The following is a 25061-nucleotide window of genomic DNA, read 5'->3' as shown; positions in this document are numbered from 1 at the left end:
TTTCATGTTTCCAAGTTCGCGTTACTAAGCTGACTAATTGGAGTACATGTAAAATAAGGATGCAGGTGTCCTCCCCTCGAAAAAAATATGGTGCATTTCAAGCTATTTCATTCGAAAAAAAAATCTGAGCACATCGGGCTGAAAAATACACTCCACTGGTCTGGATAATTAGAGAACATATTTCAGTAGAAGTTTCGGGGTCATCTCCTAGAAATTTTGGAATTCTGCAAAACAAAATGGTGCGTTTTAAAAACAATCTTTGGCAAGTTGGCCCTTACTAGCCTTAATAATTAGAGTAAAATTCTTGCGTTTCAGGTGCCCGCCATGAGAAAATTTGCAATTTTATAATACGGACGGTGCATTTTAACTGTTAAAGATAATTGTCAGTAAAATTTGCTTTGAGTATACACTGCAGGTAAAAAATCAAATGAGTGTCCGTTTTCGTTGGCTCGGCCACCACACAATAGTGGAAAAGGCTATAGCACCATTTCATGGAAATATACATGTACGAGTTTGACATTTCTTAATTAAACACCTAAACAATAAGTTTACAATCTATATACAAATTCTCAAATAGACAAAAAAAAAAATAATTGGGACATTCCATGAGAAAACCTGTATTTGTTACACGATATAGTTATTGCATAATAAGTAGTTTAACGTACTGGAAAATCATTGTTTTTCTCATGTTCATGCTGAAACTAGAAACAAGTATATTGTTATACAGTTACCTAAGGTAAATCAAATTCTACTATATTTAACATAGAAATGTTAATTGTGTTGTCATGGCAACGGAAATTCCAAGGCACCCATGCATCATTAAAATACAGAGGTGTATAGATAAAAGGTGCGTTATGAAACCAAAAATATATGTTTCAGTTATTTTTCAGTAAAATCATTTTAAACTGTTCTTTAATATTCAGATGTATGATGTTTAGAAGTGATACGCATAATCTGTTGTATTTATGACTTGAAAAATACACACCATGCACGACGACGTCACACTGCTTTCATGACGTCACGTCACAAAATGCCTTCGGTGACTTACTTAAAAGCATTAAAATTGTAACTCTTGAAATAGTGAAGATAATTACTTCACATTTCAGATTTGAGAGATAAACGAATGTTCTTTATGAATACTTTCAGTTTGTTATCTAAACCTTGATTTTTTTTTTGGTCGCTATTATATACAGGTTTTGTCATGGAACGGCCCAGTTATATATTACATAAGTACAATATAAGAATTTTTTAATAATGAGTTAATGTGTATTATCTAAATTATAACGTCTACAACTATTACATTGAAAAATAGAATAATAATGTATATTATTTAACATTCATAGACGTATTATTTCATGATGCACTTTTATCAGACATTTATGGCGTCTAAACGTCGACGTCCATTTGGCGCGTCAACGTCATTTCCGTATTTCACGTATCATTGTGTATGTTATTGTCAACTGAAGAAGCTTATTAAAGCGAAACATGTTTTGACAAAACTGTGTTGGTTTATGAATTTTCAACATTAATAAATGATCGACATTCGTGAAACTATTTAGGGAAAAGTAGAAAACAATTCATGTCCGATCTTTGTTTCAGATCTCTCTGTCTCGCAGACTTACAGTATTTTATGATCTGATATTTTACAATTATCATTCCTCTGTAGCATCAAGCTGTCCCAAAACGTCCTATTATTTGGACTATCTGCCCCGCTGTTTTGCGATACACTTAATGTATTAAAAACTTCAATTTACTAAACAAGAGGGTCATGATTACCCTATATCGCTCACCTGTTAAACTTGGCCTTGGAATCATCAAGATAAATATTGTGACCAAGTTCCATGAAGACTGGGTCATAAATGTGGCCTACAGTGTTACCAAGCTTTTCTTTTGATTTGAGTGGTAACCTAGTGTTTGACCCCACATGACCCAGTTTCGGACTTGCCTAGGAATCATTAAGATAAACATTCTGACCAAGTTTCATGGTGTTAGGATCATAAATGTGGCATCAAGAGTGTTAACAAGCTTTTCCGTTGATCTGACCTGTTGACCTAGTTTTTGACCCCCATATGACCCAGTTTCTAACTTTGCCTACTAGAGATCATCAAGATAAACATTCTATGCAAGTTTTATCAAATCAAAGCATAAATGAAACCCCTATAGCTATATGGCTGAAAAGGCCAAAATATTTTTTTAACCTTTCAGGGACAGCAACTCTAGAACCCATGATGGAATCTAGCCTGTTTTCAAACGGAACCGAGATCTTATTGTGACTTAAGTGGTGTGTAAGTGTGGCTAAATCCAAATGTAAAATATGCCACTTCTATCGTGTTCACAAGGTAAAAAATAACAAATTTTGGCTCTTTCAGTGGTCAATCAGGGGCGTAACTCCGGAACATATGATTGGATCTGACAGATTCATCATGAAATCCAAGATCTATCGTTGTTAAAGAGATTTTGCAAGTTTGTATCAAATTAAACCATATTAAAATCAAAGAGCTGTATTTCATAGTGCTTTAGTACTGAAGCCCTATGTGGCTGCAAAGGCCAAAATAGCAAATTTTGGCCGTTTTAAAATAAAGAGCCATAGGTCAGGAAACCCATGATGGGATCTGGCCAGTTTTCAGAAGGAACTGAGATATTTTACGAATATACAAGTTGTGTGCAAGTTTGATTAAAATCGATTGCTAAACGTGGTTTCTAACTAGGCCTTTATTGTTTTCACAAGAAATTGTAAACGGACGGACGGACGAACGACGGACGATCACAAAAGCTCACCTTCTCACTACGTGACACACACAGTGACAGGTGTCTCGGTATGCCTAATGCCTAAACGTAGTTACAGCCCGCCCGCTTAGCTCAATAGGTAAAAGCGTTGGTCTACGGATCTCGGGGTCGCGAGTTCGATCCTCGGGCGGGGCGTTATGTTCTCCGTGACTATTTGATAAACGACATTGTGTCTGATATCATTAGTCCTCCACCTCTGATTTATGTGGGAAAGTTGGCAGTTACTTACGGAGAACAGGTTTGTACTGGTACAGAATCTAAGAACACTGGTTAGGTTAACTGCCCGCCGTTATATGACTGAAATACTGTTGAAAAACGGCGTTAAACCCAAAACAAACAAACAAACAAACTAAACGTAGTTACGGTACTGCAAACATAATTATGTAGAATTTTTGTCACGTTATTGGCAGAAAACGTGAACTGCGCTGTTGACCTGGGTGTGCTTCTATTTTTAGTAACAATTACTTCGCATCCGGGCATTTACAACGTGAACGGCCGTATCGAATGTTGACTGAAAGACATCGAAATAATAAACAGACGGCTATATTGCCAATAACAAAAATTTCAGTTGGAAATTATATTTGAAGGTAACAGTTTCAATTCTACGGATATCAAATACAGAATCATGTTTTGATTGTATTTTTTTTTGGCATTTGTGGTCACGTGACTTTAATTAGATATATGTCAACAATTTATTTAACTGGACATTAGATGATTAGTCCGAAATAGAAAAAGGTGAACAAAGGAGACAAAGCTTGCAATAAGAGGAGACAAAGCTTGCATTAAGGTAGAGTTATTTTACCTTTTGGCCAATCTTTCTTGTAAAATCAGTATTTAATGGATTACTGTATGCCGATATAATTTAATTGGGTCAAACATGTGTGTGACACCGATTAATTCGTGCCCAAAATTTTCAAGATCGATCTATTCGTACCAAAAATTAGGAAATTAGTTTTTCAATAATAAGTAATAAGGTTGTGAGTGTGAAGGTGTGTATTTTAAATTAAGTAGGTAGGTCGTATTTTTTTATTTTGAATTTTTTTTTATTATCTTCACGGCTACTAAACGCTAGCGCCACCACCAAATTGTGGTGATAAGGAAAAGAGCTATCGACATTTCCGTGGTGCAGCTATCGCCCGTTTCTACTTGTAAACGCGTGAGTAAAATTTATATTTTATCTCATATTTTCATTGATAGAACTTTTTTCGAAAATCGGACAATGTAGTTCCGTGTAACAACACTTTTACTACAGGTTGGCTGTAATTTCATTGAAATATTATGCAAATTGTGGCGCCAGGAGCTTTTCTCCCAAATTTGACAGTGGCACATTTTCATATCGGCCAGTATTCGATCACCATTCCGATTAACAGACACACTGTAAGAACATATCTGCGCATGCAAATGGTGTAGAAATGAATTATACGTATCCCCATACACCAAACAATTACGGAAAACACAGTAAAAAGTTAAAACACGACTATTTTTGAAAGTGGTGGCGCTATCACTCAAGTGGTGGCGCTATACAGTAGTGGTGGCGCTGTTGTATATGATTATTGGCTGATATATTCAATTTAAATATATGAACATGTCTGTCTGCAAGCCCCGGACATTTCTATAATAATCGATTTTATCAACCTATCCCACACTACATCCAAACTACGTTACTCAACAAAATACATGTAGTAACATCTACATGATCGCAAAATAATCTACATGTATATGGATTCAGATTGTACATCTAAGCTCTATTGATTAATCATATTTAATCGATTGAAATTGAAAATGTATTGTACTCACTTTTTAGAAAGTTCTTTTGTTTACAATGACATGCAGACGACGTATAAAACAAAGGTGGGGTGGGGGGGGGGGTGTTATTTTCAGAATCTTAATATAACAAATAAATTCTACACTATCTTCAATTTATTTCCTGGACGCAAATCTTTGTTTGAAATAAACGTATTGCTACTATTTTTCTTGACCTGAATTTAAAGTACCATTACGTTTGTATTTAAGTAGAATATCTAAAGGTTAGAAATAATTCTACCTTAACATGTTAAACAAAGGAAAATAGTTACTTTGACTACAAGAGTCCCAAGGGCCTGTGAATATTTTGTTCTTTTTTTCTTGGATAGAGAATGTTTCATAAAGGTAAGTTAACTATGATCGTGTTTTTCTTTCTTTAATAACATAATTCATTGCAGGAAAATTATCAATTAGAGAATGTTGGTGTTTGTTTTGTTCCGGATGCGTCAGCAGTTCGTATTATTGAATGCCGTAACAGCGCCACCACTACTGTATAGCGCCATCACTAGAGTTATAGCGCCACCACTTTTAAAAATCCTGGTATATTTCTTCTAACCCGAGATTCTATTATTCATGGTGTGTGTGTATATAATTATTTATCATTTCTACATCATTTGCATGCGCAGGTATGTTCTTACAGCGTGTCTATTCATCGGAATGGTGATCGAATACTGGTCGATATGAAAATGCGCCACTGTAAGATTCGGGAGAAAAGCTCCTGACACCACAATTTGCATATTATTTTAATGAAATCACAGCCAATCTATAGTAAAAGTGTTGTTACACGGAACTACATTCTCTGATTTTCGAAAAAAGTTCTATCAATGAAAATATAAGATAAAATATAAAATTTACTTACGTGTTTACAAGTAGAAACGGGCGATAGCTGCACCACGGAAATGTCGATAGCCCTTTTCCTTATCACCACAATTTGGTGGTGGCGCTAGCGTTTAGTAGCCGTGATCTTGGGAGACTTTTCGGAAATTATTTTTGTGTCAAAAAAAGATTGCAAAAGGGGGTAATGCCTTTAGAGCATCAGTAAGTTGATTTCTAACATCACTGGCCATGTTTAAAGCATAAAAAGTGCAGTTTTGCAACTTTTTGTTAAAAAGTTGAAAAAAATATTTTCCAAGGCCATAAAAACATTTAGGCAGTGGCTAGGTAGCCGGTTCCGGCTACCTAGACCTTTAGTCTACGTAGCCGGCTTTGTATATACATATGTATATACATATTGTATATGAAACATGTAAGTAAAGGTAGCCGGCTTTAATAAACTGTATCTATAAAGGATTATAAGGATCAATATATTAGTTAAATAAGATACATTTCTTGTGATTTATTGTTTATTATTTGTGTTAAATACTTGTTAATTTGCCGTATTTACGCACTCATATCATATCGGCGGAAATTTTATTATGCTAGAATGTACTCGATACATATTCGAGATACAGTGAATCAATCTTTAAAGAAAACAAAACAAACAGTTAAGAAAAGATAAAACAAAGAGTATCAGCGTACATAAAATGATGCGGCTCTACTGAACATAACGGTGTTTGATCATTTCCTATGCCTTTTTCACTGTTTGCAGTTTGCATATACTGGTACTGATGATAAACCCGGACAGATGATAAAGTCGACCACCTTGGAAATATTCGATTGCAATCGGTTATTTATAAAATTGAACACACCATCTAATAGTTTCCACTTACAACACCAACTGGCGTAAATAAAAACAAAATTGGTAAATATTCTGTATAAATAAATGATTTACATTTATCTGTATAAAAAATATTTATCCAAAATTACTGGGGAAGAGGGTGTTTTTTTGCGCATGCTCACTGTCGCCACATGAAGGCCTGACATTGGGTCACTTTCCATTATTTGATCAGGAATGACTGTTGCAGCTTTTGGGGAAAGTTTCGATATAATACTACGAAGAAAAATTTGTAAATGACAAAGTGGTCGAATTTATCATCAGTCAACCTGCGTACAGTCCCTATTTTACAAACCCCTTTTAGGGCCTCACTTCATGTGAGTTTGCCAACTAAATATAAATTTGAATTATGTAAAGTTTTCAGCAAATGTTAAGCTTTATTTTGATACCGACCATTGATTACAAATTGCAGAAATAAAAAAGTTACAGGTAAAAAACCTCATTTTCTGTTCGGGTTTATCATCAGTACCAGTAATGAAATAGTTGAAAGACTAAACACATAAAATAAGCACAAATAAAACATGTGTGACATTGTTTGCAGTTTGGCCAATTTGCCGCTTACTTCAAATAATAAAGTGATTTTTGAGTCGGCTAAAGGCTGAAAGCCTTTTGACGAGTCCTTGCTATCCAACGATTCTCTAAATGGACCGAATAACATGTGAAGGGATGTAGTTCCATTAGATTTCTCAAATTTCAAACAGTTCACTGCATGAATGAAGTTAAGTTGTGTCAATTCCCTTTGCTATGACCAATATACGATGTAATCTGTCATATTTATGACTTGTAATTGTGCAATTCTCGAATGTAACTCATTAAGCATAAATGTGCATTTTAAGAATTGCGCAGGCTTACAAAGCTTGGGTAACATCCAGCGAAAGACAAAAAATAGTTCCAGCAGGGCTCCAGATCAGATGCGTATTAGCGTAAATTACGTATAGAAATAATGCAAATACGCATGTCTAATAATTTCTAAGTGTATAAAAACGTATATAAAACTACAGAAGCGCACACAATGCTTTTTTAAAAACAAAATCTGAATCGTCTGGATGCGTTAGGTAACATAGCCGATCAGCCTTAATTCTCCCACATTGAACGTAAACTCGCATCGTATGATTTCTATAAACTTTGCGTGGGTTGAATTTTGCAGTCAGTAAACGGATAAATTATCGGAAGAAGAAGCTCTTACTGGTTTGTTTAGTTACTATTGATATTAAAAATGATTTTAATTCTTATTTTTCGAGAAATAAACAAATCGGCGAAACATTTAATTGTATTTTCTTGTAGTTTTTGAAATCGAAAGTACATCGTCTATGTTTGGCGAAACGAAACAACTTTTTTATGAAAAGATTTAAATAAGAGGTAATTTAACCGTAAACTTCAATGTCAGATACTGCCAATTGCTGCTAAATGTCTTCGTATCATCACAATTTGTAAAATATATTGTTCAAACTGGAGAAAAGTGTAATCGTATCCGGATGTAATATTTTGGGTAAATATCGAGCTGTGTTATGAAATTTTAAGAAAAAAACTAAAAACAAATTAAAACAGGCCATTCAGGCCTTTGACATTTATTTACTTCAAAATTAGTTAAGAATAATTAATTATTTACAAGCATTGACCAAACTTAATTTTCTATAATTATATACAATTGGATCACGCACTACAATACGTTAATAATATAAATGATTTCTTTCCACATTATATAAGAATATGAACTACAGCTCGGAAAAAGTCATGGTTAAAATCTGTTTTATTTAAAATATTTATACAAAATAAACTATTCTGCGCTCACAATAACATCAGTTTAAACACCTGAATATAATTAGACTAGGCTAGACAATATCGATTTTATTATCCTTCTTTGTCTATATGGTCAGCAGTTTCCGATACCATTCTTTATGATTTATCTATGTGGTCAGCAGTTTCCCATATATTCTATATCGTCAGCTAAGTCATCAGCAGTTTAGTTTGTGCCCTTTTTTAAGTGAAAATTTAAGTAATTAAAATTTTTTTTTTGCATTTCTATGGCGTTTTTAAATTTAAATTTAAACATTTATTATTAATTTTTACTCTGATTTGTCTATAAGTCAGTGAAATTGATTGGTTCTAATTGTTTGTTTGAACATTAATTTATTCTTTGGTAGCGTGATAAATGTGAATGAAAAATTTAAAATGCCCTATCAAAGACAAAATTTAAAGGCGGACATTGAAATCATCTATCAATTTTAAAGGTGGATAATGTTTTCCCAGAAACGAATTTTTTGAAACTTTAGCATTTTTTTCTTTCCCCCTCATTTTGTTCCTTAAATTAAAAAATTAGTTTTTCATGGGGTATTTTTTAAATTTTCATTTTCCCTTTCCCTGGTTCCCCAACCCAAAAATAGGTTATTTTATCATAAGTTAAAAATTTTTGAAAAATTTACTTTGCCTAAGGAAATGTAAAAATATTAGACATAGAAAATTTTTTGTAAATTTTGCATTAAAAAATTTCACTGGACCCGTTATAAAGTGTTTGGGGTCCGGGTTCGGGACCCCCGGGGTTAGGGGGTTAATTTTTAACGCGGGTTGTGTTCAGCGGTAAATGCAATACCCCCCATCGGTAATGTATTAGACGTTTTTGGAGCTGTTTTATGTTAATAAGAAAAAGAATCGTTAAAACAGGAATTTATTTACCAAATGCTACTGAAAAATAATTTAAAAAAATTTAACGCTGTGTCTCTTCTCATTTTGTTGTTTAAAGAAAGTTGAAATTTTTATCCGGAAGTAAAAAAAGTATAATGCTGTGTGAGGAGTGCGATGTCTGAGAATTTTTCTAGCAATGCAATTGCACTGGGGGTTTATGTAAATAAAAAAGGAAAAAAGCGGACAGTCTTAAAAAAATAATTTTGAATGCATGAAGAAATCATAAATAAAATTTGAAAATTTTTAAATCGCCGTCGTTAAATCGTATTTAAAAGGGGGAAAAATTTCAAATGGCTTTAAGTGGTCGAATCTTCGCAAATTCCCACGAAAACCCAGAATGAGATTTGAAAAAAGGGCTGCTTTTTTTTACAAAACTGGGCCCCGTTGTTCGATTTTTTTTTCACTCGAGTGTTAAAGTATCCCTTATCTGTGCAAACTTAAAGGTTTGATAGTTGATGACCATTTTTCCCGCTTGTTAATGCAAACAGTTTAAAATTTTCCGGTATGTTTCCCCAATTGTCAAGGTCAAATGTATTGAAACTTTAACAAAAGGGGATACGAAAAAAAGTAAGTAGCAGCGTAATTGTTTTTGTCACAGTTGTCATGGGACGGTGTTTTTTTAACGACTTTATGAGTTTTAACGCTGGTTATGTTTAAATTAAATAAAATCCCCGAAATTTTTTTATTTTTTTTTTATTTTTGATTTTTTTACCCTAAAATTTTTGGAGCCAAGCGATAAAGCGTTTATAACGAATACCGCGGTTATTGGGAAAAACGTTATAACGGGTTTCGGTGTATGTATTTAGTTTGGAAATTTATTAGAAAGCAAGTTTTAAAAATTGTTATTACCTCCCCTTTGCCTATCTTGGTTGCGCAACCAAGATAGATTAGAAATAAATGAATTCAGAAGCTACACACAGCTTTAAAACTTGCATTTTGGTTCAGATTGTTCAATAGTTGATATGTCTATCAAATGCAAATGTAAAACTAGACATTGTATCGAAATAAAAAGAAATACCCAGCTTTTTATATACTTTCATATAAAAGGGGAGTAATTACAAAATTTTATAAAAATAATAAAATAAACATTTCAAATAGGAATCTAACTCTATGTAATCGGTCTTTTTGTTCCTTAAATAATTCTCTACCAGAATATACAAAAAGTAAAAAATGTCATTAAATGTTGTTTAAATGTGATTGACCACCTTTAATTTATTTTTTAGCTCATCTGATTTTTGAAAAAAAATGATGAGTTATTGTCATCACTTGAGCGGTTGTCGGCGTCGGCGTCGGCGTTGCCTGGTTAAGTTTTATGTTTAGGTCAGCTTTTCTCCTAAACTATCAAAGCTATTGCTTTGAAACTTGGAATACTTGTTCACCATCATAAGCTGACCCTGTATAGCAAGAAACATAACTCCATCTTGCTTTTTGCAAGATTTATGGCCCCTTTTGTACTTAGAAAATATCAGATTTCTTGGTTAAGTTTTATGTTTAGGTCAACTTTTCTCCTAAACTATCAAAGCTATTGCTTTGAAACTTGGAATACTTGTTCACCATCATAAGCAGACCCTGTACATCAAGAAACATAACTCCATCTTGCTTTTTGCAAGATTTATTGCCCCTTTTGGACTTAGAAAATCAGTTTTCTTGGTTAAGTTTTATGTTTAGGTCAGCTTTTATCCTAAACTATCAAAGCTATTGCTTTAAAACTTGCAACACTTGTTCACCATCATAAGCTGACCCTGTACAGCAAGAAACATAACTCCATCCTGCTTTTTGCAAGATTTATGGCCCCTTTTGTACTTAGAAAATATCAGATTTCTTGGTTAAGTTTTATGTTTAGGTCAACTTTTTCTCTTAAACTATCAAAGCTATTGCTTTGAAACTTGCAACACTTGTTCACCATCATAAGCTGACCCTGTACAGCAAGCAACATAACTCCATCCTGCTTTTTGCAATAATTATTGCCCCTTTTGGACTTAGAAAATCGTTTTCTTGGTTGAGTATTATGTTTAAGTCAACTTTTCTCATAAACTATCAAAGCTATTGCTTTAAAACTTGCAACAGTTTTTCACCATCATAAGTGGACACTGTACATCAAGAAACATAACTCTATCCTGCTTTTTGCAAGAATGATGGCCCTTTTTAGACTTAGAAAATCATGGGTAGGACAATATTTCTATTATACAAAAAAAAATCAGAAGAGCGTCAGCACCCGCAAGGCGGTGCTCTTGTTTCAATTTATAACAAACTACAAAAAAATTATTGAAATGTTTACTTTTAATTAATAAACATGCCATTTAAACACGCTGATGACGATAACGACACTTTGATCATTTAATGATAACATGTAACATATTATCAGCCGATGTCATACGAGTGCGTAAATACGGCGAAATTAACAGGTAAATCACATATTTTCACAAAATTGTAATTTATTTAACTTATATAATGATCCTTTATAACAACGTTTATTAAAGCCAGCTACCGTGACATCCGTGTTCATATATGATATGTATATATACATATATAGAACCGGCTACCTAGACCTAGTCATTGCCAAACATTTAGGGTCGGGCCAAAAATTTAGGGTAGGTCGGGATAGGTCGGGATCAGGGTTTCGGAAATTTGCCGGTTTGTCGGTTTTGGACCGAATTTTGACTTTTCAGACCGATTCGTGAAGTGAAAAAACGAAAAAAATCAGTCCCGTAAAAATGGAGAAAAGTATAAATTTCGGTCTGATATCTAAATACACGATCACCTGCCAAGTAGGAAATTGTTGGTCGCACCTTCAGATAATCAATAAACGCAGAGAATATGTGTTGTGTAACTCACTTTGACGCATTGTATTTTATAGAATTCCGTCAAAGAATGAGGAAACATCACAAAGTATCTGCCGTGTATACGGTAGCGAAGTCACGTGCATTGGCTTTTAGACTAGTTACGCACACGTTGTCAATGCCTCGTATTATCTCGGAAAAACATCGAAATTTAAACAAAGTAACGATCACACATAACACTGAATAACCGTCTTCATTGCATGGTAAGGCGTGGTGACTGGTAACTCAGTTTTAATGCATGACATGCTTATTTCTTTACCCTATCACGTTTTACAAAATATGTAGTATTGGGAATGCGGTGGGTGGGGTAGCGCCGATGTCAGGATTTTCGTTACAGACCGATTGAGTTATCAAAATTTCCGGAGCCCTGGTTGGGATACCGGAAACAAACATTTTTTTTTTATGCCTTAACTTGGTTCAACATGTTCTACCATTATGTTTTATTTGATTTCAACTTACCAGATTTGTCAGTTGCTGCAAACATTTTTTTTCTTAATTATTTTAGCTGAAAGAGCTTTAATAAAACAGATATATGTGCATATAAAAATGTGTTTGACATGTACAAGTAAGGCTGGTTCCCAGTTAACTGGAAAGGAGATATACAACTGCCAATACTCGTCGTATTATTTTGTTTTGCGTTAAGTTCATATTTCGGTGTGTATTGGGTTTGCTTGTATTTTAAATGGATATTTTATTTATTTAAGCAGATGCGCAGCTTACCTACTTTGCTGTTATATGCTAGTGAAGGATAATTTAGTAAATTTTATAATTGTAAAAAAGAAAATTAATTATATCAGTTCATAATTGTATGTACAGATGAAGGGCGATTCAGTTAATTCATATTTAATTATTAAATGCATCTGAAGGATAAGTCCTCTAAATCATAACTGTATCAATATAAATATTATGATATACAGGTGGATTAGTCTTAGACAATTCATAACATATTTACACAGATGAAGGACAATTTCCATTTTGGTTTTGACAATTTCAGGTGTTGGAGAACAGTAGCAAGGATGGAGTGGATGATAATGAATTGTGATGGGGTGAAGGGCCTCTGTGGCAGTCTTGGCGACAATGTACTGGGCAGTTACCAGGCAGCCGATGACTGTTATGGTAAGTAACATGTACAGGGCCTGTGATTGATATTTTAAAAAGTTTATTTGCACTGTCACTTTAAAGAGGCACATCTCAAGATAAATACCAGATTTTTTGTTTCTTATCAAGAACAGGAAATCACTTGCATCTATGTCTGTTCATCTTCAAAGGATGTGGTACTGTACATATGTCAGTAGATGACTTGTATGATTTTGGAAGTCAGTAGTTAGGCTTTTTTCTCTAAAAGGGGGAGGGGACTACACCTATTTTGTTAGGGCTGGTCAAACTAAAACGTGAAATGCTTCTTCTGGTTTAATTTTCCTCCTTTCAGGAAGGTAGGTTTGTAACTGAAATTTGTTTTTTTTTTGTCTGTGTAAAGATGAGTTTTCATTACAGCTGAAAGGTTTCAACAAAATAGTGTTTCTATATATGTATATACAACTGTAAGGTTTCAACAGAAATGGTGTTTCTATATATGGGAGATTCAAGAATGGCTTCGTTGATACATGCGAGAAAAATCATTTAATGCTAATACTATACTTACTGGCTTGTCTGATTTTTGAAAAAAATCTGCATCGGCGTTGGTAAAATATTTTGTTAAGGTCCACCTTTTCTGGAAAACTATAAGCGCTACAGCTTTGAAACTTTGCATACTTGTTTACCATCAGTAGGTGACTATGTAGGCCAAGAACCATAAATCTGATAAGCAATTTGTCAGAATTATGTCCCTTCTTGTACTTTGATTTTCCGTCTTGTCTGTGTTCCACGTACCTTATTCTTTTTATATCATAAATTTTGATTTTCTTGTTTAAAATTTTGAAACTTTGCACACTTGTTTGTCTTCATTAGCTGAGTCAGTGGACCAAGAACCATAACTCTAACCTGCATTTTGTCAGAATTACGGCCCTTTTTGTACTTAAAAAGTTTGAATTTCTTTGTTAAAATCTTTGTTTATAAGTCCTGTTCACTTGAATACTATAAGAACACTAGCTTTGAAATTTTGCAGATTTGGTTATCATCATTAAATGAGTAAGTAGGCCAAGAGCAATAAGTCAGATATGCATTTTGTCTGAAATCCTTCACAGTGTTTGATTGTAAAATGAGAGTCATTAGATCTTGTGTCATTATGCCATAAAAATGTTGTTCTGTCTAAGTGCAGGCAGTTGTTAATCCGGAACTATTGTGTGATTTAGTCTTAAAAGCCCGCTGAGTAAATTGCTTATGACTTTAGACAAAAACACATATAAATATGTAGTAATAGCGCAAGCATTCATACTTAAACAAGCCAGCAGACTGAGATATTACATTGAGAGAAGAGCACATTAGGGCTTCTTCTCATTAGGCCCGTTTCACTATTTTAAGAACAGAATTTTATCAGTATCGTGTCGCTGGTATAACTGTGATAGCGTTTAACTCTGTCTAGGAAAATCACGAGTATATTTGAATGTTAAAATTTACAGTTCATGCACAAATTTTTAACAGGTGAATAGAAATTCCGAGTAAACATAACATTATTTTAATGTCTGCTACATTGGATAAATATGTGCAGAGGATATACTTCATTTTTTACTGATCAATGACCTTTATAATCAGGTGCAGAGTTTCTTAAAGTTAAGGACCTTTATCAGAGCGATGAGTACTTTAGATTTGATTACGATCGCACATACTATCGGGACGTGATTCAACTTTGAAAGTGTGCTATATTGAAACTCCATTCATCAGCATGTTGTTTCAGATAATAAAGAGGCTTCATGGTTACGTGTTTGGATTATTGCGATTAAACACAAGTGTGTGGTATTTTTTTTATATATATATAGAATGTACATGCATGTATATATTTTGGGGGGGGAAAATTTTCATTGTAATTGAAGTTTATGAGGTGAATTGAGAAAAATTTGTTTCAGTTATATAGGTTCTGCCTTTCCTGCATGAGTATTGGACCTGGGATGGGACAGGTAAAACACCTGTTTTCATCCTAAATAAACCTAAATGAAAAATTCAGAGTTAAATTTAAACCAATTTCAAATGCTATAAAGTATATAGGGGACTTATATTCCTTATGTATGTATTTTTCCATTTTGGCTTGACTTTTGATGAAAACGTAATTATATTTTTATCAGTCTGATAATAAATTTTTCATCTCAAATTTTCAGACATCCAGGGCCCTCATTTGACAATTTTTAGGCAAAAACGCAAAATTTGGCCCCATTGCCCTCTCACTGTCTTGTCTTTTCCCAAAGTTGGAAAAAAAATCCCCTCAAAAAATATATTTAATATTCATTAATAGAATAATTAATAAAAACAAGACAATGTGCTTTTAGAGCTATTTTTTCTGACCTCAAATCTATTTTTGTAATTGTATAGTTTTAGTTCTATTAGCCTTTCACATTTTGAATTAACATGGTCAAAGGCCATATTGTAAAACTAAGTGAATTTTTTAAAAAAGAAATCATGAATAAAATATTGTAGCACAAAACCAGTGTTGTTTTGGACCATTTTTTAGAGCAAAAATTCGGCCCAATTCCATCTTAAAAAGTGTTTTTTCTCTATTTTTGACAAAAATTTCTCTTCATAATTATGCCAACCAAAAATTCTTTTAAATTAGTAGATCTACATAATCATGTAAACCATACCAATTAAAATACAAGACAATGTGCTTTTATGAAAATTTTTGTTTTTACAATGCTGTGATTTTTACCCTATTTTAGTCATTTACAATGGACATATACCGGCTTAATGAGCCCTGCCACCATTCTAGCAAATCTGAAAAAAAAAAACACACACTGAAAATGTGAGAGTGGTACCAGCTTATACAAATAATCTGTTTGCAAACAACGGATTGATAATTTCTTTAGTTATTTTGGGCAGTGTATTTTAGATGATATATAAGGAAAATCTGTTACATTTGTTGCAGAAACGCTGACAGCATTAATTGAGAACCTACAGGAGGAGGATCCTATAGACAGAAGTACGAGGAGACAACTAGCGGCCTCTCATCTCATACAACAGGTACACGATCATTTATTAAAATAGAGACGTCTTTTGTCACTTATTGCCTATTACATTGATACCAGCATAAAAAGTCAGTATTGGCAAAATGACTGTATTGTGGAGACATGAATTTTGGATTCAAAGATGAAAGAAAATTTACTTATTTGTCAAGATTTGATTTTGAGGATTGATGTAACTGCACGAACACTATAGTTACACGTGCTAATTATGAACCGATTTACAAATGTATACAAAGGTGAAGATCTGAAGGATTGACATATTTATTTAAGATCTGAGGGTGCGATTAACACTTTCCTGCTTGGCAGGTGTACGTGATTCAATATGTATTGAGATTTCGTACCAAATTTTATACTTTTTCTCCATTATACCTGGACCAATTTTTTTTCTTCATAAAACGGTCTGAAAATTAAAAAAAATCAGTCCAAATCCTAGAAACTGGCAAATTTCCAAAGCCTTGTTCCAGTGTCCATCCCTTCTGAAATTGAATTATTGTGCAAGAAAGTTTTGCAAGTTAGAAATTTAACTTACATAGCTGAAATGACTTTGCGTACAAACAATTCCATAAAGTTGCCTATCATCCATGTCTTTAATAGTTTATATTATATATTCAAAATTTACATTCAAGGACAGCCATTTACATCTTTGATGGATCAGCACAAGTTTACAAAAATAAGAAATCATTTAATACCTATCATCTCATTAAGTATTTTGAAACATGATAAAGCTATTTGTTCCATCATGTCTGTTACATGTTTTTCATTAATTTCGTCTTTACTTTTTAGTATCCAAATATAAGTTATACTGATATATTCCAGTATTTTACTGCTTTACACTGAAATTTTCAATTGTTTCACTGACATATTCCAGTATTTCACTGACAAGCATAAAATAAATAAAAAAGTAAAATAAAGGAAGTGATTAAAAATTCAGAGCTGCCAGTCAGTTAAAATTGAAGAGATGTTTTGTCATCATGTCACATTACACTTATTGCTCTTAATTTGTATATTTGCATTTAATTAGCATGTTGTTGTCCATGTTTTATGCAAAAAGAGATTGATTTAAATCAAGAGAACTTCGATTAAATTTTCAGATCCTCTTTAACAACATAATGTTGTGACTGATTTTTGGAATGGACATCAGTAAGGTGACTTTTGACTAAAAACACTGCAGAGTAAATTTTTAATAATACTGTATAATTATGTTAAAACAGTTGTGCTTAAAGTTTGGGAATAATCGTTCTGTTTGGAGGAGTGTAAGTTTTATCAAGCTCTGCCTACTTCAGATACCAAGAAGTGCAAAGGCAATTATTTTTCGTAAACTGATTGTTGATAAACTAAGCAGTAGGGATTTAAATTACATTAACCTATACATAGTCTTTTGACTTTTCAAAAAAATATCTTGCCTTGAATAATTTCCTAAATACCTAGTTTTTTTAAACCCAAACTTTAGAAACGTATTACTGAAACTGTCTGTGACTAAGATAACTTAACTGAATTTCTTGCAAATTTTTGACACCTTTGCATCAGAGACTGGACAATTTTTTTTGAAATTGTTTTCTTGGTTTGGGCAATGATCAGGCAAGACTGAAAAATTACTATGAATTACACTTTAACCACATTAGATCCACAAGGATAAGAAAACAGACACACTTAAAAGTTATTTACTTTAAATTAATGAATTAAACAAAGACAGGAAATTTATAAAAACATAAGTATATTTAGTTTCTTTTTTCGACTTGCATGTCATGGCACTAAAATCTCCATGTTTCCCTAAAATCTCTCCACTTCTCCCTAAAACCACTTCTCCCTAAGACCTCTCCACTTCTCCCTAATCTTAGCTGAGGGAGAAGTGGCTTCTCTCAAATTTTAGCCCTGATAGTGATGACATAACACAAACATACTTTAATATACAATACTGCTGCCTTTATTATTTTATGAAATTGTAAATGGTAGCTATTAAAAGCTTATGATGCCTTTGTTTTCGATACAAACATTAAATATATAAATTTCATACTATTTTTCATACTATTTTTTCGTAACATTTGGCAAAAGTTTGAATATTGATGAACATGTTGGAATGTTTTATTGAAACTGTTGTTTTTGATTACCTCCCTTTATGGTTCTAACTGTAAAAGCTTGTGTGCAATATTTAAAGTCATAATGTCAATTATACTTTTCAGGATTTAGTTCCCCTGTTGACCGACGTTGAGGACAACCCGGAACTTTTTCAACTTGGTGTTCGGTAAGACAAAGTTCTTGTTTTGATGTGTTGCACATTATATGAACAGATTTTCAAGATCTAAAAGAAGTAGACTGATTTAGATATTTAACGACTTTTAGGCAGCAGGTTATAGAAAGTGCAGCAAATTTTAGTTTGGACACCAGTTTAAAAGCTCAGACTGTTTGTATTTGAACTGACAGACTGAGGTAGTTTTCTGAGACTGGTATCCAAGTTTTTATAGTTTTTTGGTCTGATTTTGCATGAAAGAACCATTGAGTATATTCATCTACATAAAACTTATCAGCTTTGTCTTTTTTCAAATATCTGAGCATTGAGAATCTGGTTTTGATGAGTTAGCCTCTTTCCCTTTTGGCATATAAACTGGAAGTAGCCAAAAAACATGAAGGTCAGTACTCTGTATTTGGACTTGATCAAGTCAGATTCAGATCCAGGGGCTAACTGAATATTAAAAAATCGGCTTTCTATGGCAATAAGATGACTTTGACAGACATAAAGAGGGAAGATTTTTTGGCAGCTTATTTTAAACAATGATTACAGTTTCAGTATGTTTTTTTGAAGTTTACATATAAAATAAATGTTATTTTGTTATACCAGGTATAAAGATTTGTGACAGTGTTGATACATGTTTTTTTTTTACAATGGTCAGAAATGATATTTTTGGTGAACATTAATGTGGTACCTGACTGTAGTTACATAATTGTTTCAATTTTTTCACTGGTATATTTCAGCCTTCTTGTAAGTCTTACACAGCCGGTAGAATGTCTGCAGCAGGCGAAACGTGGGGAGAGCAAGAACCAGCAGGGGGAGCCACCATGGGTGTGGGACGTAAACACAATGCTCATGGAGGCTAAAACATCATGCTCTGATATCAAGTTTATCAAGGCAGTTTTCTCAGAAATACAGAAAATTTTGGAAGATGTAAGTACCTTTTATGTTAATTAAATGGTCATTTTATATGATACATTTCACCTAGATCAGCATTCTGTTCTTCATCTCATCCTTAAATACTGTCTGACTGACACAGTGTCTGTGAAAGCTTTCCTGTATTTTGTTGTCTTTAAATGTATTTTTAGCTGGACTATTCGAGGAAAAGATAGAATTATTGGACTCGTCTGTGCGTCACCATCAGCGTTGGTGTCCAGATTTAGTTATGTTTTGTCTGTAAGCTGGTATTTCTGTACCCACTAATGGGACTGAATCTTAACTTCACACGCTTTTTCACTGTGATGATTTGACATGCATTGCATAGGTTCCATAACTCTTTTTTTTTGGCATTTCTACAAAATTATGTCCCTTTTTTGACATCTGTATTGATTCAGTTGATAAGGCTGTTGAATAGTCGATGCTTGCTGTCTTCTGACAGCTCTTGTTTTTTAAACAAATTCTATGTACAAATATCTGAAGGCATTATAAATCAAAAAGAAAGTTTTTAGAAGGTTTCAACAATGATTAGAGTCAAAGCGACAACATTATTTATGATGGAAAGTTCCCAGAATATTTGGAATTTTTTCTGAAAGTCACATATTAGTACTTTATGTCCTAAAATAACTCTGCAGAAAATGACAAGACTCTTTTGCATGGATTTGTTTGGATTCATAAATTGATTACAAACAGATGATTTGTTTGTAGAAAAGTCTTCCCAGAAAAGCACAGACTGATTTATACATTTTTTGTAGCCTGTAGGGAAATACACATTAAACAGCTTTTTTGTTCTACATTCACTTTATTGAATAGGTTAAAGACTTTTACATCTCCGCACTCTTGAACAAAGCTGCATTTTCCTGTCTATTAACCGTTTTTAAATGAAAAAAATTGAAAAGTAATATTTTACAAATAGTTTTTATCATATTTTGTACAGGCGGGAGAATATGACTTGGTAGAAGAAGACTGTGAGTCAATTAACCAGTGTCTTCTTATGATTAGAAATCTACTGTACATACAGGACATAAGGCAGGGGCGAGACTGTCTCTCTGGCGTACATATGGTTTTCTTACGGTGAGTAACAATATTGAGCTAGTATTGAGATTATTTAAGCCAAAATAAAGTATTGAAACCAGTGGCAGTTCCATGTTTGTGCCTTTCTTCCAGTTATATTAATGCCACAGCCACTAACTATCAATTTGTCAAAAAGCCTGGTTGTGTTTGTTGAAATTCACATCTTGTACAAGTTGAATGAAATCTGAAGCAGATCTTATCTTTAGTACATTGTAACTGTTCATTGAAATATGAAGTGAACACAATACATTTTGAAGCTGAAAATGTACATTATTCTAGTAAAACCTGAATAAATATATTTGAAATTTAGAAAAGTCTTCAATACAATTTGAATATAGTAAGTAGAAAATTCAATGAAATCTGAAGGAAAATGTTGAAATTGAATTAAAATTTGTTCATTATAGCATTAAATTACTTTTTCTGGTGTTATGCATTTGTTAACCCTGCCAAATAACACACACATTGAATAAAGTCTAGGTCAGGCTTAACGTTTATTCAATTTGTGCATTATTTGACAGTGTTTACGCATGCATGAACACCAGAAAAGTCTTACAATGAATTAAGTTAATACACAGACACTTAGTTAGCTTAAACTAACTTAAGTGCTCGCACATTTTTTTTTTTTTTTTTTTTTTTTTTTTTAATGAAAAGACAATTATTGCAATTTTTCAAATATTACTTCTGTCTGATTTGGCATAGGTAAAACATTGAAATACGCACATGAGTGGAAAAATGATAAGCAAGGGCGTCATGAAATTGTGAATGTCTCAGCTAATTCAATCAAATTGGCCAAGTTGATGGAATTACTGCAATATTAAGATAAAAAAAGTCTGAGTTTGGAGAGATTTAGTAGAATTGATGCTTTTTGTCAATTGAAAATGATGTCTGAGTTGGAATTCCCATGTTTTGTAATAGAATCACAGTGTGGTTTAACTCCATTTGCCTATTTCTAGGAGTTTTTCACAAGTGTTCAAACTGCATACTTTGGAAAAAACAACTGTTCAAGGTTAATGATTGTTTCGCATGTTCTCCTAACATATTTTTTCATTTACAGAAACCTGTTTCAGTGTGGGATTGACAAAGTGCTTCTTTTCCTGCTAAATGCCAAACAAAAGGTAAAGATGATGAAGTTTTGCTTTTTTGTCAGAGGAGTTGTTAATATTTAAATATGTTTGTTTTTTTAAAGAAAATATTCATAGTTAACATGCCCAGTGTACAGGAATTTTAGATATATTTCTGTAATCAGAATTTTGTAGGATTAGGAACAGTTTTATTACTTGCTATGTAAATAGTAGGTATTGTCCTCAAAGTAATTAAGATTTGAGGTTGCATGAGAACTGATTTTCACGAAATATTCAAAAAACAAAATTGCGAAATTTAATCCTGTGTGACTCTCATTAATTTTACAATAAACATTACATCTGGTAGACTTGTTTCTGTGTAATCAATATCCGAAAACAAATTAAGGGAACTAATCTCCAGATAGTGTGACCACAAAGAAAAAAGAAAATTTTAAGATATCAGGAACTTATTACTATATTTCTTAAGAAGGCTGTGTAACTTCTGAAAGGTTATATGTCATGAAAACATGTAAATGAGTAGGTGTAATTAATAATTGAAAAGCCTTAAAGTGATAAGGTACCACAGGTAAATCGCCTTAAATATAAAGCTTTGTGTAGACAAGTATGAATTCTTTTGTGGTATATTGATAAAGATAATAAGAATGTTTTTATTGCTGAGGCAACACTGGTTCAGTTCCCAACTCGGATGGTTTTATTCTAAACAAAAACTCATTTTCTAATAGCTTCAGTCCAGTCCTTTAACTTTTAGCCTGCTTCTGCCTTTGCGACCAGTGCAGACCAAGATCAGCCTGAACATCCATGCAAGCTGATCATGGTCTGCACTGTTCGCTGTTCAGTCAGTAAATTTTCAATGAGCACCCCTTTAAATAATAAGTGGTACTGCCCAGATTGAATGATGGATATGTCAATTTTTGAAATTTAGCAATGTAAAGGTTAATTCCAGTTTTACTATTTCAGGATTTCTGGGGAGTGACACTTGTACAGCTTATATCTCTACTTTACAGAGACTTGGTAAGTACTTAATGTTAACTAGAAAATATTCAAAAGAAGGCGGTATGTGAAGATTGAATGAACTATATGAAATTCACATAACCTTCGAATATGAAACAAATTCAACCAGATGTGGGTCCAAATCTCAAACTCGTAACACTAGATTGGATGATACTGAGCCTAGTCTTCAAATTGACCAATCTGAAGCCTGCATTCTGATATCATGTAATTTCTAAGGCATGAAATTTGTTTCGTAAAAGCAGCAATTTCGTTGCGGGGTTGGGGTGGGGGGGGGGGGGGGGGGTGAGGGTAGGAATTTGTTGATTTCATCATTTGAATATGAAATAAATTGGGATTTTATTTGTTCATTTGGATTTAATTTTGGGGATAGATGCAGGGAGAAATCTCCAAAAATTAATTCCCACGAATATAAGAAATTTTACCATATTTGTCTTCTAACATGAGGCTAAGCATGTCCTGCATTATTACTAATCATGGTTCCGAAATGTTATTTAAAAAAATGATATAAATGTGCAGGCAGATGGACACTGAAACCTTAGGTCGTGAACTGTCTGTTCTTCCAGTTTCCCGTTGATTTTATGATACAGTTTTAAATAGCGTGACATTTTGAACACAGAAAAAAAATGTAAGAAAATGTGAAGACCCGTGAAATGTCAGCCTCATCTCATCATACTAAGTAAGTTTGAAACAATATTTCAAAGTGGAACTTCTTTAATTACTGGTAAAGTAAATGGTTTAAGAGGAAACTGGTAAGTGCATTATTTGTAGAATGAATGCATATATCAGAATGCAACAAATGGCAACTGCTTAATTTGAAATTTTTAGTGTCATTAATTTTCTTTTAGTTATGTGATACGTTTGTGATGAAAGGATCAGGACTTTTTTCTTTTCTTTCCATAAATGTGAGTTTATGTTGTAAAAAAGGGTAGGATTTCTTGTTATACTTTTAAACGTAGGTTGATTGTTTTACTTCAAAGGAAGTATAATAAGTATAGGTACTTGTAAAATATTTATTTGCTAAAACTTCAACTTTACTAATATTTGTGAGTTTCATTGTAACATGCATGGTATAACCAAAAGAATTTGTTTCATATTCAACAATGTCACAAATTAAACCTGCGAGTAAAGTAGGACAGATCGAAAAGGGTCCGCTTGAATCCATAGTATTTACTGGAGTAGTCAAAAAAGAAAGTTGTCTTATTGTAAATACCAGCACTTTGTAGAACTGTGGATTTCACAGTGAGGTGCTTTGTTAGTTCTTTCATTCAGTCAAAGAGCTATAAAAATAAATAGATTGGCAACTTGAAAGGCATATAGAGCAAATCTCGCCAACCTCCTGTGACAAAAAAACGAGATCTTGTTTATGGGAAGTGGCGCTTTCTCCACATGCCATTTTATATGCGAAAGCAATTATTCATCGGTAAAATAATTATCACAGTATGACCACGCTTCTTTCGATGGCAAAAAAAAACAACGTGTACTTCGTGTCTTAAGACCATTTCAAATTAAACTAATTTTGTTTTAGAAGCTAACATGTATTTTAAATGTAGTTTTAAAGGTACGAAATTGTAACTCCATGCTCGCCAATGTTTGTTTTTAGTAAGATAACGCCGAATCACGCTCTGACACGAGCTCACGCGAGATGACAGCCAGTTGCCATTCTGTGTATTTTATACTTCTTTGATTCAGTGCAGAAAGTGACAGTTGGACATATTACTTTGCACAAAGACACTTATCCATCACCAATGTTTTGCATTTGAAAGTTTTCCCTAAGTTATACAGAACAACCAAGTACTTGTCAGTAATCAAGCAACACTGGTTAATTGTTCATCTTAATGTAAATCAAGTAGAGTTGAAAAATAGTTTTCTGGCAGCCATTAAGATGTTTAAAAGTTGATTGATATGATAGATTGATGATATGTTAACTAATGAGTTGATTATTATGCATATATATAGAGCATGTGACAACATCAAAGGCATGAACTTTTTATGACATGTCATTTAAGCTAAATGGTTTGAAAAGCATACAAATTGTGAGCACTTGTTTTTGTTTATAAAGATTTTCTTTGGGTCTTTTACTAAAATTTGTTTGCATTTTATAGGTCAGCGAGATATTTGTACGTATTGAGGATCTTTCATCTTGTGGAGAGGAGTCCTGTGATTCCTCCAACTGTTCACATTGTGAAGCAGCGATGGATCGCCCATTTCCATTTGATCCCTCATTCAGGCACTCGCCAACAAAACACAACAGTTGCGAAAGTTCAGGGAATGTTTCTCCCGATTTTACAAAGAACACAGTGAGTTGTTCCACAGAATCTAAAACAATGATATTGTCTGAACAAAATGACATTGAAAGTAGAACAACTTCTCCTCTTGCATTGTGTTTTCAAGACTCTTGCCAGATAGATCAGAACTCTGAATATTTATGGCAACATGAGGAATGTACAACAGACTCTTGTGTTCAGTGTACCGGCAATCAGGATAAAGATATGACAAAAGTAGATCACACATTAGGAAGTTGTTCCTCAGGCACGTTAAAAAGAACAGGCTTAAATTCAAGACTGGAAAGTGCGTCTGCAGATAATAAAAGTACAGATTCAAGTTCACCGTTGGATGAATTAGGGTAAATACGTCACCTACCTCTTTTCTTTAAATAGAAATTTCAAAGGTGTAAGATGTGAGAAATGGATGTCTAATACACGTATGCTGATCTAGAAAAATGGAGTTGAAATTATATGCCGTAATTTAAATTATTTTGGAGGGGAGGGGTGGTGGTAGTTAGTAGGGTGGTAGATG

General features: G+C 33.2%; 1 protein-coding gene across 3 annotated transcripts in view; it reads left to right on the top strand.

Moving 5' to 3' along the window:
- The first annotated feature begins 3254 nt into the window (after positions 1 to 3254).
- The window catches only part of LOC123554001 (protein timeless-like), a 63288-nt gene continuing 41481 nt past the window's right edge, over positions 3255 to 25061 (top strand). Inside the window, exons 1-10 of one of the 3 annotated variants that reach the window (XM_053548583.1) lie at positions 3255 to 3374; positions 12332 to 12480; positions 12821 to 12942; positions 15839 to 15933; positions 18116 to 18177; positions 18906 to 19095; positions 20036 to 20172; positions 21227 to 21287; positions 22212 to 22265; positions 24368 to 24888. In XM_053548583.1, the coding sequence (XP_053404558.1) occupies positions 12843 to 12942; positions 15839 to 15933; positions 18116 to 18177; positions 18906 to 19095; positions 20036 to 20172; positions 21227 to 21287; positions 22212 to 22265; positions 24368 to 24888 (1220 nt within the window). In that variant the 5' untranslated portion in view covers positions 3255 to 3374; positions 12332 to 12480; positions 12821 to 12842. Of the gene's footprint in view, positions 3375 to 3395; positions 3575 to 12331; positions 12481 to 12820; positions 12943 to 15838; positions 15934 to 18115; positions 18178 to 18905; positions 19096 to 20035; positions 20173 to 21226; positions 21288 to 22211; positions 22266 to 24367; positions 24889 to 25061 lie in introns of those variants that run through there. The other 2 variants (XM_045343810.2, XM_045343809.2) reach the window with 2 other exon arrangements.

The sequence above is a fragment of the Mercenaria mercenaria genome, chromosome 7, assembly GCF_021730395.1.
Source record: "Mercenaria mercenaria strain notata chromosome 7, MADL_Memer_1, whole genome shotgun sequence".
Lineage (NCBI taxonomy): Eukaryota > Metazoa > Mollusca > Bivalvia > Venerida > Veneridae > Mercenaria > Mercenaria mercenaria.
This window is presented reverse-complemented; position numbering and strand designations above follow the sequence as displayed.